Source organism: Mus pahari, chromosome 4 (genome assembly GCF_900095145.1).
Source record: "Mus pahari chromosome 4, PAHARI_EIJ_v1.1, whole genome shotgun sequence".
In the NCBI taxonomy this organism is placed as follows: domain Eukaryota; kingdom Metazoa; phylum Chordata; class Mammalia; order Rodentia; family Muridae; genus Mus; species Mus pahari.
Genome location: NC_034593.1, coordinates 62,033,885 through 62,048,442, shown reverse-complemented (window position 1 = coordinate 62,048,442; position 14,558 = coordinate 62,033,885). Strand labels below are relative to the sequence as shown.

General features: G+C 41.4%; 1 protein-coding gene across 1 annotated transcript in view; it reads right to left on the bottom strand.

Annotated features, from left to right (window-relative positions):
• Window positions 1-13,444, bottom strand: part of Otol1 (otolin 1) — a 23,320-nt gene extending 9,876 nt beyond the window's left edge. Inside the window, exons 1-2 of the mRNA XM_021197035.1 lie at window positions 13,324-13,444; window positions 712-1,107 (exon numbers count right to left, since the gene is read on the bottom strand). Of these exons, the coding sequence (XP_021052694.1) occupies window positions 712-1,099 (388 nt within the window). The 5' untranslated portion in view covers window positions 1,100-1,107; window positions 13,324-13,444. The remainder of the gene's footprint in view (window positions 1-711; window positions 1,108-13,323) is intronic.
• Between the last annotated feature and the right edge of the window lie 1,114 nt (window positions 13,445-14,558).

Here is a 14,558-nt window from a genome sequence, read left to right as displayed (position 1 = left end):
ATCTGACGCCCTCTTCTGGAGTGTCTGAAGACAGCTACAGTGTACTTACATATAATAAATAAATAAATCTAAAAAAAAAAAAAAAAAAAAAAAAAGTTCCACTGAATATCACCTGAGCTTTCTAGCAAACCTCAGCCTCGGGTCTGGGGTTACGATTCCCTGACTCAAGTCGAACCGGAACTGTTAAGATGGTAGTAGGCCTTACCCAGTGTAGTAGGCACTGAACATGTATGGTTAAGGAGAAGAACTCTTGAAATGTGGCTCTAATTGGGGCTGTAGGGATTATTCAGTGGGTAAAAGTACAGGTTGCTCTTCCAGAGCACCTGGATTCAATCCCCAACACCCACGAGGTAGCTCACAGTCATCAATAACTCCAGTGCCAGAAGACATGACACCTTCCTCTGACTTCTGAGGGCACCAGACACACACGGGACCCACAGACATGCCTGTAGGCAAGATACCCATACTCACACAATAAAAATAAACAAATCTTAAAAAAAAAAAAGAGAGAGAGAGAGAGAGAGATGTGGCTGTGGTTACTGAACTGCATCTTTATCTTAAGTGTGTATCAGTGACCACGCTTCAATTTTCATTTGTCACATTCTTAACACTAGCCCATCGCTGCTGTTTGCTGGCAGTGCAGAAACCCTCAGAACAATGGTACCCCCAACCCTTCCTCTCTGGAGATGTTCGGTGGGCATTTTCAAGTACCTTGTTTTCCCATCTTTCCGGGTTCTCCTTTCTGCCCAGTGACAAATGAACAACAATGGCAGCAATTCAAAACGAAACCAGTTGTGTCCAGAGAGAAGCTCTCGAAGGGAAGGAGACGGGTTGTGGCGGAGGCCGAGGGGTCCGTGGTGGACTCTGCCATTGCCAAGGCGGGGGAGCCGGTGGTGGGCTCTGCCATGGCAGCCGCTTCTGTATGGAGGGTTTCTTCTCCATCCAGAGAGAAGCCAGTGGACGGCTTTAAGCCCTTCAGCATCTCTTTTCCTTCAGATTTCTTCGTAAATTTGGTATATGGTGTGGTCTTTGCTTCTGTGCCCATATCATCCATAGCCAAAATAGTTAAAACGGCACAAAGCGAAGAAAATATCCACATATTCAAGGCTAGAAAGAAACATTAAAAAAAATACACAAATTATATGTGTCCAAATAAAAGCACTAAGTAATACCATCTATCCTTGTATGCGAAGAATAAATGCATCTCTGAGGCTTAAGAATAATCAGAATGTGTGATTTAGAATTGTATATTGCTGGTCTATTTCATATGTAAGTGTATGTGTGAGTCACCACGGGGCACTTTATTTAAAGCATTTATTGTAAGGAGCAGTTTGCTTTCAGCTCTCCCTTCTAGTTGTTTCTTGGTGTTACATGTTCTCAAACGCTGTTCTCAGTCATTCAAATTATCTTGCCAAAGAGCAAGCATGATCTATAATAAATGCAGCATGCCTTAATAGCTCATATACCCTGTGGAAAACAAATATGTGTGATTTCCTCCCTGACTTCAGTCAGATTTATAGGAATCAAATACGTGTGCATTAGAGGGAGATGAAAAATATTGAGCTGAATAGTTTATTCCAGCAAACTCAATTATTTCAGAAAAAAAATACTGGTAAAATAGTCTTTAAATCTACTAGGGATAATGGCCCTGTTGTGAGAGCACTCTTTTGGAATCTATTATAATAAATGGAGAGGGAGACAGTAAAAACAATCATAACTTTGAATATATGCTATGCCCTAGGATTTTTCACATGCCCTTTAACTCACAGACTCTTTGTTATATAATTTGGGGAGTTTTTTGAAAACTCACATTTATCTTTGGGTTATTTTAATTAGGTATGTGTAGTTATTAGGGTTTTTGTTGTTTTTTTTTTTGCCATTGTCCAAAGAAACATGATCTAATGTTCCCAGAGAAGAGAAATTGTGATAGCTCACCCTTCCATCCCCTATCACCCGACTGCAAATAGAGAGAATAGGACACACACATGTGTTGTCTGATATAAGATGTGAAAGAAACAAATTAGTAGAGACAAATGGTGAGAAAATTGAAATAAGGGGGGTGAAAGAAGAACCTACTATGTGTAGGGTCCTCTATACCTAGCTCCACATTATCAATGCAATGCGCTCTCAAGCTACCTATGCCAAGCAGATGATACACAATTGCTCGCCATCACAAATGAGAAAAACCGGCACAAAGAAGTTACACTCCTTGTCCAAAGCCATAAAACCAGTAGATTGTGGACTTAAGGCTCAAGTGTAGTTCTGTTTAATTTCAAACCCTAAACTTGTTTCCACAAACCATGTGGAATTTATAAGGATGAGATTAAAGAACAGTAAATCCAAGGTTAGCTCAATGAAATAAATAAATCCAAGGTTAGCTCAGTGAAGTAAAGCCATGGAGAGACAGATATAAAGTCAACACAGAATAAAAGAGATAAAGATGGAATGCTTCATTTTTTAAAACTGTATGAATTTCCAAAAATGCTAACTTTCCTTCTAGCTGTGTTTGCTGCTGTGTGCACTGACTCTGCTACTACTGGCTGACATTGGTAACGCCACAGGGACTGAGGAATTATTCTTAATGACATCAGACATAAGTCACAGTCCTGTCCTAAGGGAGCTATGTTTAGTAAGAAGAGATGAAAACAACAGAAGTAAAGAAAATGTGAAAGGCAGTTAGCTCATCATGAACAACCGTCATTACAAATGCATACACCATGTCTCTAATCACACCACCCACATCTCTGATCATAAGATGGGCATACACACATGGCATACATAGTATACATCAGCCAGTCATACCCATCCCCTGCCCCATCCCCAGCATCGTAAACTGTGGCTCAGTGGGCCCAATATGAAGCTACAGGTGATGAACATCATTGAAAGTTTGGTAACAATAATAAGTTTTTGAACACACAAGAACCAAAAATTGATTCCAAATCAACTCTGAAGTGACTCTGGCCCTGCTCATCCGTGTTGTGTCACATGACTTCACTGAAGCCTTGGCTCTCCCACACAATACGTCAACTTCGCACTGCCTATGCCATCATGCCACACAATGCCCACTGAAGCTGCCTGAGACAGGCCAGTTCCAGTTCCAGATGACTGTGTGTTATGAATTGCATTGTTTTTCCTGTGCACACTGCAATTACAGAAACCTAATTGCTTAATTATGGGAAATAAAGACAATTGTTTCCTACTGTCACGTTAATCATCAAATTAGTCTTTGGATTGGATTGTGGTAGAATGCTTTTGTTTGTTTGTTTGTTTGTTTGTTTGTTTTTTAAGCTGTTTGCATTGCTGTCTTGAGTTTCATTTAAAAAAAAAATAAAGTTTGACTTGGTGGTAGGACAGAAGCTCCACCAATTTCTATACTGGCCTTAAACATACTTTTTTCTATTTTGTAATTTGTATTTAAATAAAAATAGCATTCTTCAAACTGATGATTATAATATTGGAGTGTCGCTCAATGCTGAAAAATGTTCAAGATCCTCTACACGCAGCAATAGCAAACATTCAACTGAGGTTTAGCTCTCAATGTTTATGTGAAAATAAATATACCCTGCTCATTAGCATGCTCATTGTTTTGTTTATCATAAATGTTTAAAAACATCTACAAAACAAATAATTATTTTAAAAGAAATTTTGTTATGATTTATTACCAGTGGATGTTTGATGTGAATACCTACTATACACTCCCATATGCTAAGCACACATAAGAATTTCTCAGGCCAAAAAGATGTCAAAAGTGGAAAAAGTTTAAAAAGTCTCTGTATTTAACAAGATTTCTTTTTTAAGGCAGACTTTCTTTGTGTAACAGCTCTGGCTGTCCTGGAACTTAATTTGTAGATAGGCCGGCCTCAAACTCAAAGAGGTCCACCTGCCTCTGCCTCCCTGGTGCTGGGATTAAAGGCATAAACGACCACACCCAGCTTAACACAAGGTATTATTAACTATAACTAAATATAACTAAACTTTCAGTATTTGTACAGTTGCATTCCATAAAACCATCCTTTGTTCGACAACCATTTATTTAAAACATCTAAAAAAAAACAAAAAAAAACCCTGTGAAAGTTTCTCAAGTAGAGAAATACCATAGCCCATAGCACTGGGGAAACTGAGGCAGGAAGAGTGTGAGGCTAGCCTGGGCTACATAACAAGACTCTGTTTCAAAAAGAAAAGAAAGGAAAGAAGGAAAAGGAGGAGGTGGAAAGGGAGGGAGAAGGAGAGAGGGAGAGACCGAGAAGGGGGAAGAAAAAGAAAGACCAAGAAGTTTACAGAAAGCTGAGTGGATCTAGGGCATTTCATATTATCTTTTTTAAAAACTGAAGGCATGAGGCTGGAGAGGTGCTTTGTGTCTAAAGGCCTCGCAGGTTTCAGCCATTGCGTCCGTTACTTGAATCACTTTGTTTGGGGAGGGGATGCTTTTATTAATTTATTTTTTAAGCTTTGTTTTTAGTTGAAATAAAATTACATCACTTCCCCCTCCCCCTTCCACCAGGCCTTTCTGTGTCCCCATTTTATTGCTTATTAGGTGGGCACAGTGGTGAAGAGCACTTCCTGCTTTTGCAGAGGACCTGAGTTCAGTTTCCAACACCCACATCAGGAGATTCACAACCACCTCTAACTCCAGCTCCATGGGCTCTGATGTCCTCCATCAGCCTCCATAGACACTCATACATAAGTAGCATAAATTCACAAAGACATATAACACATACATTTAAAAAATAAATTAATCTGTTTTAAAATGAAGTTGTGAGGAAATAGTCTTTCTTTTTTCCTTACTGGGCCACATCTGTTATTCTTCCATATGTACATGGTATTTTTTTTTATCCTGTAACTATTTTGTAATGGGTTTTAGGAAAATAAGTCTTGAGGGGACATAGAAGAGATAGCTGGAGGGTCCCATACAGAAGGGAGCCAGCAGGGATCAGCTATTGGCACTGCTCAAGTCACTTTATAACTGTTATGTCAGCTACACCACACAAGAGCCATGTGAAGAAAGATCCACTGTGCCCACCTTGACACAGAAAGGCCTGGTGGAAGGGGGAGGGGGAAGTGATGTAATTGTATTTCAACTAAAAACAAAGCTTAAAAAAATAAATTAATAAAAGCATCTCCTCCCCCAAACAAAGTGATTCAAGTAACGGACACAATGGTTGAAACCTGCGAGGCCTTTAGACACAATGTTTAAGTCACTGTGTCACACAATTAAAGAACAAAACAGAAGTTTAAGTATAAAGTTTAATGTAGGTTAAATCCGAACTCAAGTACATAAAAGTAAAGACTAGAGAAGAGGATTAGAGCCTGGGAAAAAGACTCAGTCAGTACAGGACTTGCCCTGCAAGCTTGAAGACTGGAAGAAGCTAAGGACTGCGCAGCAGCTGATGTCAGCCCAGCTCTGGACAGCTGCAAGACAAACAGATCCCAGCAGCTCCCTGACCAGCCCAGCCTCACCAGGAGCCAAAACTGGTGAGAGAACCCATCTTAAAAATAAGGGGGAAGTGACTGAGGAGGGCATCTAGTCACTGTATGCAAATGCACACGCATGTCTGTGCACTCTCACATGCACATACAACACAGACAGACAGACACACACACAGAGACAGACAGATGGATGGATGGACATATGGAGAACAGAAAGACAGACAGACAGACAGACAGACAGACAGACAGACACATAGACATATAGGCAGTCAGACAGACAGACAGGCAGGCAGACAGACAGACAGACAGACAGACAGACAGACAGACAGACAGACAGACAGACAGACACATAGACATATAGGCAGGCAGGCAGGCAGACCATAAGGACTGAGACAGAGATGGGTATAGGTTGAAATTTCCTAACATAAATACCCTGAACCTTTTTTCTTATCCTGGATGTTGTCTTGTCAGTAAAAACATAAGAGTGTAAAGTGAGATCTCTGCTTTGTGATCCAGGGCCAAGTACAATGACTGACAAGTAGTAGCTGCCCCACAGACGTCTTCTCAAATGCAAGGAGAGACAAGAAAGGGCAAGGGGAGTAAATATGATGTGATAAGGTACAATCGGACACACATATGAAAATGTCATAATGAAACTCAGTGGTTTACGGGCTGGCTTATGTGCTAATGGAAATGTTTGCAGAGCTTGAAATAAGTAACAAGCATTGCATTGCTGCTCTGGGTTCCCCCACCCCTGGACCCACACCCTTTGCAGTGTAAGTTTTGCACTTATGAAGAAGTAGCATTTTCTCCTGATCCTCAGTCTGGCTTCCATCATGTAACCAATAAAATGGCCAATAAATGAGGTATGGGTGAAAGGTACCCAGTCTCAAGACAACTCCTAAGGGACACATATGTGTCTCCACAATTTTTTTCCCTTTGTCAGATGTGAATAGCCTCCCTTAACAGCCACAAGAGAAACGAAGACACACAGAGGTGGGCTCCCCCAGACAAGCTGCTTTGTCAAACACAGCCTAGACTGAAGTCCCCAGCTAACCTGAATGCGTGGGAATGATCTCAGCGCCAGCTGAAAGCAACGGACAGCTCTAAACTACCTGGGGTCCTACACATATGTCCCAGCTAGCTCATGCTGCATAACAAAGTGTCCTGCCTTGGCATATTAAAAAAAAACAGCTGTCTCATTATCAGAAGACTGTCCAGCAAGATTCTGAACTTTCAAATATACCACCCACACAAGTGTTTTTGGTGATGACGACTATAAAGAAATAAAATAATTTCAGTTGCAAGGATATGTGTGTGGATGCTTCATTAGTTGCAGCCATAGTACTCATAGTTTTGACCTTATGTAGGACATTCTTACCCCTCTGACCCTAGATAACTACACAAAATTATAAGATGAACTTGTATGTCCAGGATATTATCTTTCTATTTGAATTTTAATTTCTTACAATGTTTCATTTAGGCCAGTATCTTAGCACCTTTATTTTCATGGTTTTTCTCTCTGTGCCTCTCCCTTCCTCCCTCCCTGCCCCCTCCACCCTCCTCTCCTCCTTTATTCTTTCCTTATTTCTTTGATTCAGTCCACATAGTCACACACACACACAAAAAAAATCTCGTCTGAGTACTATATCACACACAGGAGTCACAGAACAAAACCTTTCTTTGTAGAGATTCTATTAGAGTAGGCATAACAAATATCAGACGGTGAGCATTTCAGACTGTAATGGATGCTATCTATGTAGGGGTACTCGGCAAAAAGTGTCGAGGATAGCCTGCCTGAGGAAGTAGGACTTAGCTTATAGGAAAGACCTAAGGAAGGTCATCGATAGACCGGCATCAGGAAGAGCAAAGGAGCCTGGAACTTTTCAAAGGGCAGGAGCCAGATTGTCTTCCCAGGAGAAGAAAATGAGTCCAGCACACTCTGCCTGTATGGGGTGGGAAGAAGAGAGACCACCCAGAAGTGTGTGGCCACCCAGGTCACCTCACATTGGTGACCACAATAGGATTGACATTTATTCCACAAGTAATAAGAAGTCGCTAAAATCAAAGTCAGAAGAAACTTGGTATGATAACTAGCTTTAACCCCACCTATGAAAGCTTGAAAAGCACAGACTCAGGTGAAAGCAAAAAGCGCAAAGTGATGGAAAGGCTACTGTGGTAGGCCAGGTGAGGGGCATGGTGTCTTGTGTGTGCTAGGCCAGGTGAGGGGCATGGTGTCTTGTGTGTGCTAGGCCAGGTGAGGGGCATGGTGTCTTGTGTGTGCTAGGCCAGGTGAGGGGCGTGGTGTCTTGTTTGTGCTAGGCCAGCTGAGGGGCGTGGTGTCTTGTTTGTGCTAGGCCAGGTGAGGGGCATGGTGCCTTGTGTGTGCTAGACCAGGCAAGAGGGAATGGTGGCTTAGAACAACTGTTGACATGACAGTGTAGATTAAAAGGTCAACTCATTCTCAAAACACATCAAGTCATTTTTATTCTCCTTCTGAAGAAGTACAGCTGTGGCTTCATGAAGTTTAACTTTATATTTCCAGTCTAGGAGAATTCCAAGCATTGTGATTTTACTTGCTATCATCTTCGGTGACTCGGGATAGCAGGAAAACTCCTGATCTAATAAGTCTGTGTGTGGTGAATTTCCTGAGGAGAATGGCCATTCTTTTTTTCTCTTGAGAATGAAAGTTGAGGTTTAGGTTTAGTTTCAGTTCAAAGCACAGGATGGACCAGAGACAACTGTAGTAAGTAGGGCAGTGTAGACATGACAGCATCTGCATAGAAACTATACTGCTGAAAGCATCCGACACCAGAGACTGCAAAGGCTCTGTGTGAACTTTGGGAGTTCAGCAAAACCTGCTAAGGCAGCTGAGCCAAGAAGAGCCTGGCTGGACTGAAGAGAGCTTGCCTCTGGGTTAAAAAATGGAGGGAAAGGGGAAGCAGTTGAAGATGTCTGAGCCCCAGTGGAGAAATGGGATGACGCTTGTGCTAAGGATGCTAGCAGGCGACTGCGATTTCCTCATTCAGATAATTAATCAACAGTGATGTGAGCACCAGGATCATTAAATCATTAACCTCACATCTCACATTCATTTCAGGCATGTGCACCCCCAGGGGAAGGCCCCACAAGAACATAGGCCACAAGTGTGTGTGTGTGTGTGTGTGTGTGTGTGTGTGTGTGTGTGTGTGTGTGTGTGTGTACATGGATGTGGACTTACACAGGGCAGAAGGGGGCAGCAGATTCCCAGGAGCTGCAGTTGTGAACAACCCACATGCTCACAACAGGAGCTAGAAACTGAACCAACTCAGGTCCTCTGGAAGAGCAGTAAGCACTCGTATCTGGTAAGCTATGAGTCCAGGCCCTGCCACCTTCATCTCCTGCCTCCTAAGAGCTATGGTCATCACACAGTCCTCTTTGCTTCTTGAGATACCTGGCACTGTACATTCAGGTCTTTGGAATATAAGAGACAGTATCTGATACGCTGTTTCCTCTTGCCTCAATTCTTTTAGTACAGGGAGGCTTTTAAGCCTCAGATCTTGAGTTCATTCTCAAAGGCATGGTGTGTCCAAAGGGAGGCTACGTCAGCACAGATTTCCGTTTCCTGTTTCACTTTTTTAAGGGCAATTCCAGAGTGACCGCAATCCCTTTCTGCACATCCCTTTGTGCTATTGACAACCACAGCCGAAGTGCTATCATTTCCTTTGTCCATCAGGAGCCAGTTTCTTCCAATGTCTAAATAAATGAATCCATTACAAATTTATTAAGCACACTGAATGTAGCATTGCATTCTACCAGGTTAAATGCTTCTTGTGCCTCATAAGTATGCAGTAATATGGAAACATCTTCTCAGCATTTTCCTGTAAGGTGGGAAGAGATTGGCTTTGGTTCAGAATATGAGGTCACATAGAGTCCAGGTGCAGATGTGGATACTTCTTCTTCTCTCTATGCATGCTGCTTTCTCGGGTCCTCCCCTTCTCTTCCTACCCTGCTGTAAATCAAAGTAGACGTTCGGGACCAGAGCGTTACACATGGAAGCCAAGAAACACAATCCAGGACTGTATAGAGAAAGAGCTGCCAAGTTAGGGTAGGACCAAGAGGTGGCTGATTGAGGGAGAAATGAAATTGCCTGCATAGATGGTGCAGTGATAAAAATATAGAATAAATTCAGGCAGAAAACAAAATAAGCCCTGGCTCCAGATCTCCAAAACTGAAAAATACAAACTTTTCAAAAGAAAAACTTTTCAAAGGAAAGAACAAAATTATTACTACTTGATTTCATGATTTTCACTCCCAGTGATCCTGGCCATGTCTGCTGTAGCTGTTTTATTTTTCTATTAGTTCAAGCAGAAAGAGGTTTGGGAAAGGGACAGTATGAACTTGTGATTGTACAGCTAGATAATGAGACAGAAGTAAAATTTCCTGGCAGATAATTCCTGGGTTGTAAAAGCTAAGGGTGAGGGTGGAGGATACGTGGGAACTCTTTGTTCTTCCTGAGTCTTCTGTAGACTTCAGTGATTTCAAAGACGACAAAGTGACAGAACTGGAACACACCCGCTGCTGTGTTCCTTTGTTTGTCTATCAGTTGATCCAAGTATCTGTTAGTAATCTGTCAAAGTCGTTATAGCACCCCTAAATTTATCATCCATAATATATTTGTATTGAGTTTGGCATACTAAGAAAAAAATCCATGATAATGTAAGACAGCACTCCACAGAGGGGACTTTCGGCATGAAGTCGGTCACATTCTTTTCATGTGTGAAGTCGATAAGTTCTCTTCTGTACCTTTGATCAGAACTATTCGAGTACTCATTAAAGTGAGTCTGGCCACATCTGAGCAGATGACGTCCCTTTCTAGAGACCCAAAAGAATGCCTGTTGTGCAATCCTCCTCACTGGGGATGCTACGAGAGGGGCTGAAGGTTCGCTCGTTGTGGATGCTTGAGGATGCAAAACTTAGAAAATGAATATGCTTTCTTTGTTAGCTTTATCTCTGAAGCGGAAGATGATGCTGGGACGTGGTACTAGGCTTGGCTTTTGACCACTGGGAGCCTGCTAGCCTAGCTTCTGAGTGTGAGAAGCCCTGTGTGGATTTCTTCTATACCCTTACCAAAAGCCCATGTGTGAGTAACTCAAAGGTGAAGTGTTTAGAGGTCAGATGGGGTGGGGGTTGGGGTATGGGGTGTGGAGGAGGTGTGGGATGTGGAGCAGTCTGAGGGTAGATGAGGGGGTGGGGAATAGAATATGGAGTGTAAAAAATAAATTAAAAATAAAATTTAAAAAAAGAAACATACAACAAAATAAATGATATTGATTAAAAGATAAGTAATTCAGAAAAAAAAAGAGACAGCATGCAATAAATGTTTTGTTCTTCAATATTTCAGTTACCAAACTTCTGTTTACCAGAGTGGGAGAGGGAGGGAGAAGACACACATAGAAAAAGATAAACACATACATATATATATATATATATATATATATATATTAGTCCAGAGTGATTTAAAACAAGTCTAGTCCTCAGAAACATAAACACTAGTCAGAAGTAGATTACCGGGAGTATATCAGTATGCATAATATGTAAAAATGCATATACTGTATATCCCAAACTCTATAAGCTTCTTCTTTACCCATTGGAGCCTGGTGGACTCTTCAGGGCCATTTGCTAGGGTTGGAGGAAGCATATAAAAACACATGACTAAGACGTTGAGAAGTTCGTCTAGGCTTGGAAGCTGCAGAGTGGCGCTTCCTGGCTCTGAGTCCCACAGAGCTCTTTTGAAGCCTCTCATAGGCACTGCAACTCACAAAGCCATTCATTTCCCTGACCCATGTCATTCTGTAGGTTGAAATCTTGGAAGACCCACACAGCAATGCCCTGCACTGTTCTGCCACACTCGTCTTCACACGTGGCACTTTGCTCTACTCCAGGACTGGTGGTTATAAGACCTCATGGAGCCTGAACCTGGGTCACCATCTGACTCGTGAACCTGGCATTCATTCCTATCCTCCAAGTCTAATGACTTACTAAAAACTAGGAACGAGAAGATCTAGTTCTGTGCCTTTTCTAGTTCTTGAGAACTGAGGTACTTTCCCCAGTAAGTTCAGGCTAATCTCACTTGGTGCTAGGGAGTTAATTCTTCTCAGTGCTCTCATTTTGTCACTTCACCCAGGGCTTGTTCCAGGACCTCGGAAACAACTCAGAGGAAACTTTGCTTGTGGCACTGGCTTGAGAAGTCCTTTAGAGGTCAAGGGCTCTCCTGGAGGAGTTGACAATTCCGGACCAGCAGATACCTGATAAGTATCAGATTTGGTATCAGCCCAGAGGAGAACAGAAGGGAGCCTGTCCCTGAAAAGCTACCAAGAGGCTAATGCATCACATGAAAAACAGCATCCAGTCCTCTTCAGGACAGCTGTGCTATTTAATACCCCCAAAGACCAAGGACAAAGGATGGCATTGTATAAGCACTGTAACTCAAGCAATTAGCCAGGTAATGGTCTGTGGGGTTCATTATAGCAGAATGTCAATTAAAACACTTGGAAGGAGATTATCCACAGCACTTAGATTTCAAATCTTATAAGCTACCCTGGTAGACCTAAATTATAATAAATGTCATAGCGCTACGATAGGTAAATGAAAATAAAGTTTCTTCTCTAATATGGGCCTCTGCCTAATGTTTCATAAATCCCAGAAATTGAGAAGAGCAGCCAACTGTCCAGGCTTTATTCCACAATAAAGAACGTGGGATAAACTGTGCTGAGCATCTTCTCCTCCCCCTTTAGCCTAATTAATTAATACCTGTATATTTCTAGCTAACTGTTTTTTTAACCATTCTAAAATATACATGTTAGTTTTATCTTGGACTTCTGCCAAGAGGCTTGAAGAATAAGGGATAACTATGGATAAAATATGAATTTTAGGGAAAATTTTTTCTCTTAGAAAAACTTTTAGGTGAGGGTTCTTCTGTTAGCAGCTTTCTGGATTTATTCTCAGGGATGTAGATTGTGTCCTTTGTCGGTGCAGACCCTATTGGAAAAACTTACCTTGTCAAACGGCAAAATAAATGACAGTGTCTTTTATGATCTTTCAAAATGCAAAGAGATGTGAGTATCCAAAGAAAGACCCTAACAATCTTCCCTGAATAATGAAAAGTAGGAAGAACATGATCTATAAAGATTTGTTTCCGTTTTATCAATATTCGAATAAAGTTACTGCACAGTTAATTTTTATTCATGAATTATAAACTTTTTGCAAGCTAGAATGAAAATAAATGACCAATATATCTAAAAGTATAACATTCCGCTAATCCTATCATAGATAACAACGCATATTAAGGTTTTGGAATTATTCATAAGTTTTCTGTAAAACACCACAAGCATAACTTACTTTGAAGCAAAATATTTTTTCCTCGCCAGAAAATTGTTATGAAGAAAACCTCACTTTTAACACAACTACATATCGATCTATGTCACTTTAAATGAAGCTGATCTAAACTATTATGACTTAACAAAAGTTGATTCTTAAGATCTTCATTGCACACCATCTCTGAAAGAGAATTAGTCATCGCATGCTACCAAGGCCACATGGCTCCATTGTTCTTCCTTTAAATTTTTCTTTGTCCCCTTTCCTCACAGACATTTACAGATTCAGTAACTTTACAATTACGAATTATTCTATACTCTATTGCACAGATTTCTGCATTTCAAAAATCAATACGAAAAAATAGACTTAATACCAGAGAGGAAAGATGCCTTTTATTAATTGCATACTTTTTACCATTGCTATTCATAGTTTTATTTCCTTGAGGCAAATAATATTAATGGGAACCTTTAAAACCTGAGATCTTATTGCAGAGGGCCTGATGAAAGATAAAATAAATCAATATTTGTAATCATCCCATACCTTATGGGTGTTCCCTTATCGCCAGTCCTTCTCCTGGACAGCACTGACAGTTTCAATTTCATTTGTCATTAGACAAGGGTCTGATTTCTTTCTTCTGAGGTTTGCCCTTACCCAATGAGAGGTGAGGGGGGTGGTAACTTCCTCTGAATCTAGAGAAAGACTCTGAAATCTGATACCATGCAAATGTCCTGAGAATATTCGAATCTTATTTGTTGGCCATTCTTCTTGACTTACTGTATGCTGCCTTCCATCCAAGAAACTCCATTTTGGATGGAGTGTGTTTGTTGTATGTTGTAGCTTGTTATTTGCGTACTTGTGTGGCATATTGGTATCCTGAGGAGGCATCTACGTCCACTGTTCAAGGGGATTCTATTTCAGCAGAGCAGTCACGTAGGAGACATTCCCTTGTGCTTGGTCAGCCTGTCACCCTCTGAAAATCAGCAATCCTTGGCCAAGTTCATTTCATTTTTTTTATTAATGTATTTTCAACAATTTCATACATGTATTTAATATATTCTGGTCACACTCTTCCCCTGCCATCCCTAATAAGCTGTCCACTCCTCCCACCATGTCACCGTCTAACTGCTATATCTTTTTGGTTTGGGTTTTGCTTTGTGACCCACCCTGGGCTTAGGCAGGGTTGCCCTCATAAGCATCAGTGTGGAATTATCCACTGGCTCATGAGTAACTCAGAAGTGGCCACATCATTAAAATCAACGGCTTCTCCCTCAGTAGATTGAGAGTTCTAGTAGCTTCCTTCGGCCCCATGTAACCCTCCCTAATCTCTGGCTGAGTGTCTGCTGGCTTAGTTTTGTGTGGACCCTATCCCAGTAACCGCAGCCTCTATAGTTCATAATACCACAGCCATGTCATACCCGTAAGAGAGTTCAACAACCGCCCTCTCCATTGTCCAATGCTAACAGTCTTTCCATTCCTTCTTCTCCAGTGTTCCCTGATTCCTCAAAGGGTGGTACATTTAAGGCTGAGTACTCAACTGTCGCTTGTTTTCAGTACTTGGACCAATCGTAAGTCTCTGTATTAACTGCCATTATTGCAAATAGAAGCATCTTTGTTAAGGGCTATGGACGACACCAGTCTATAAGCAGAAGTATTTGCTGGCTGACAACAGGCCAGTTTACCAAAACAAATGTAGTAGGCTCACCCCTGGTGCTGATCCCACAACCAGGTTCCCACTACCAGGCCTAAATGTCCTGCCTTCTGTGGAGTGAGACTCA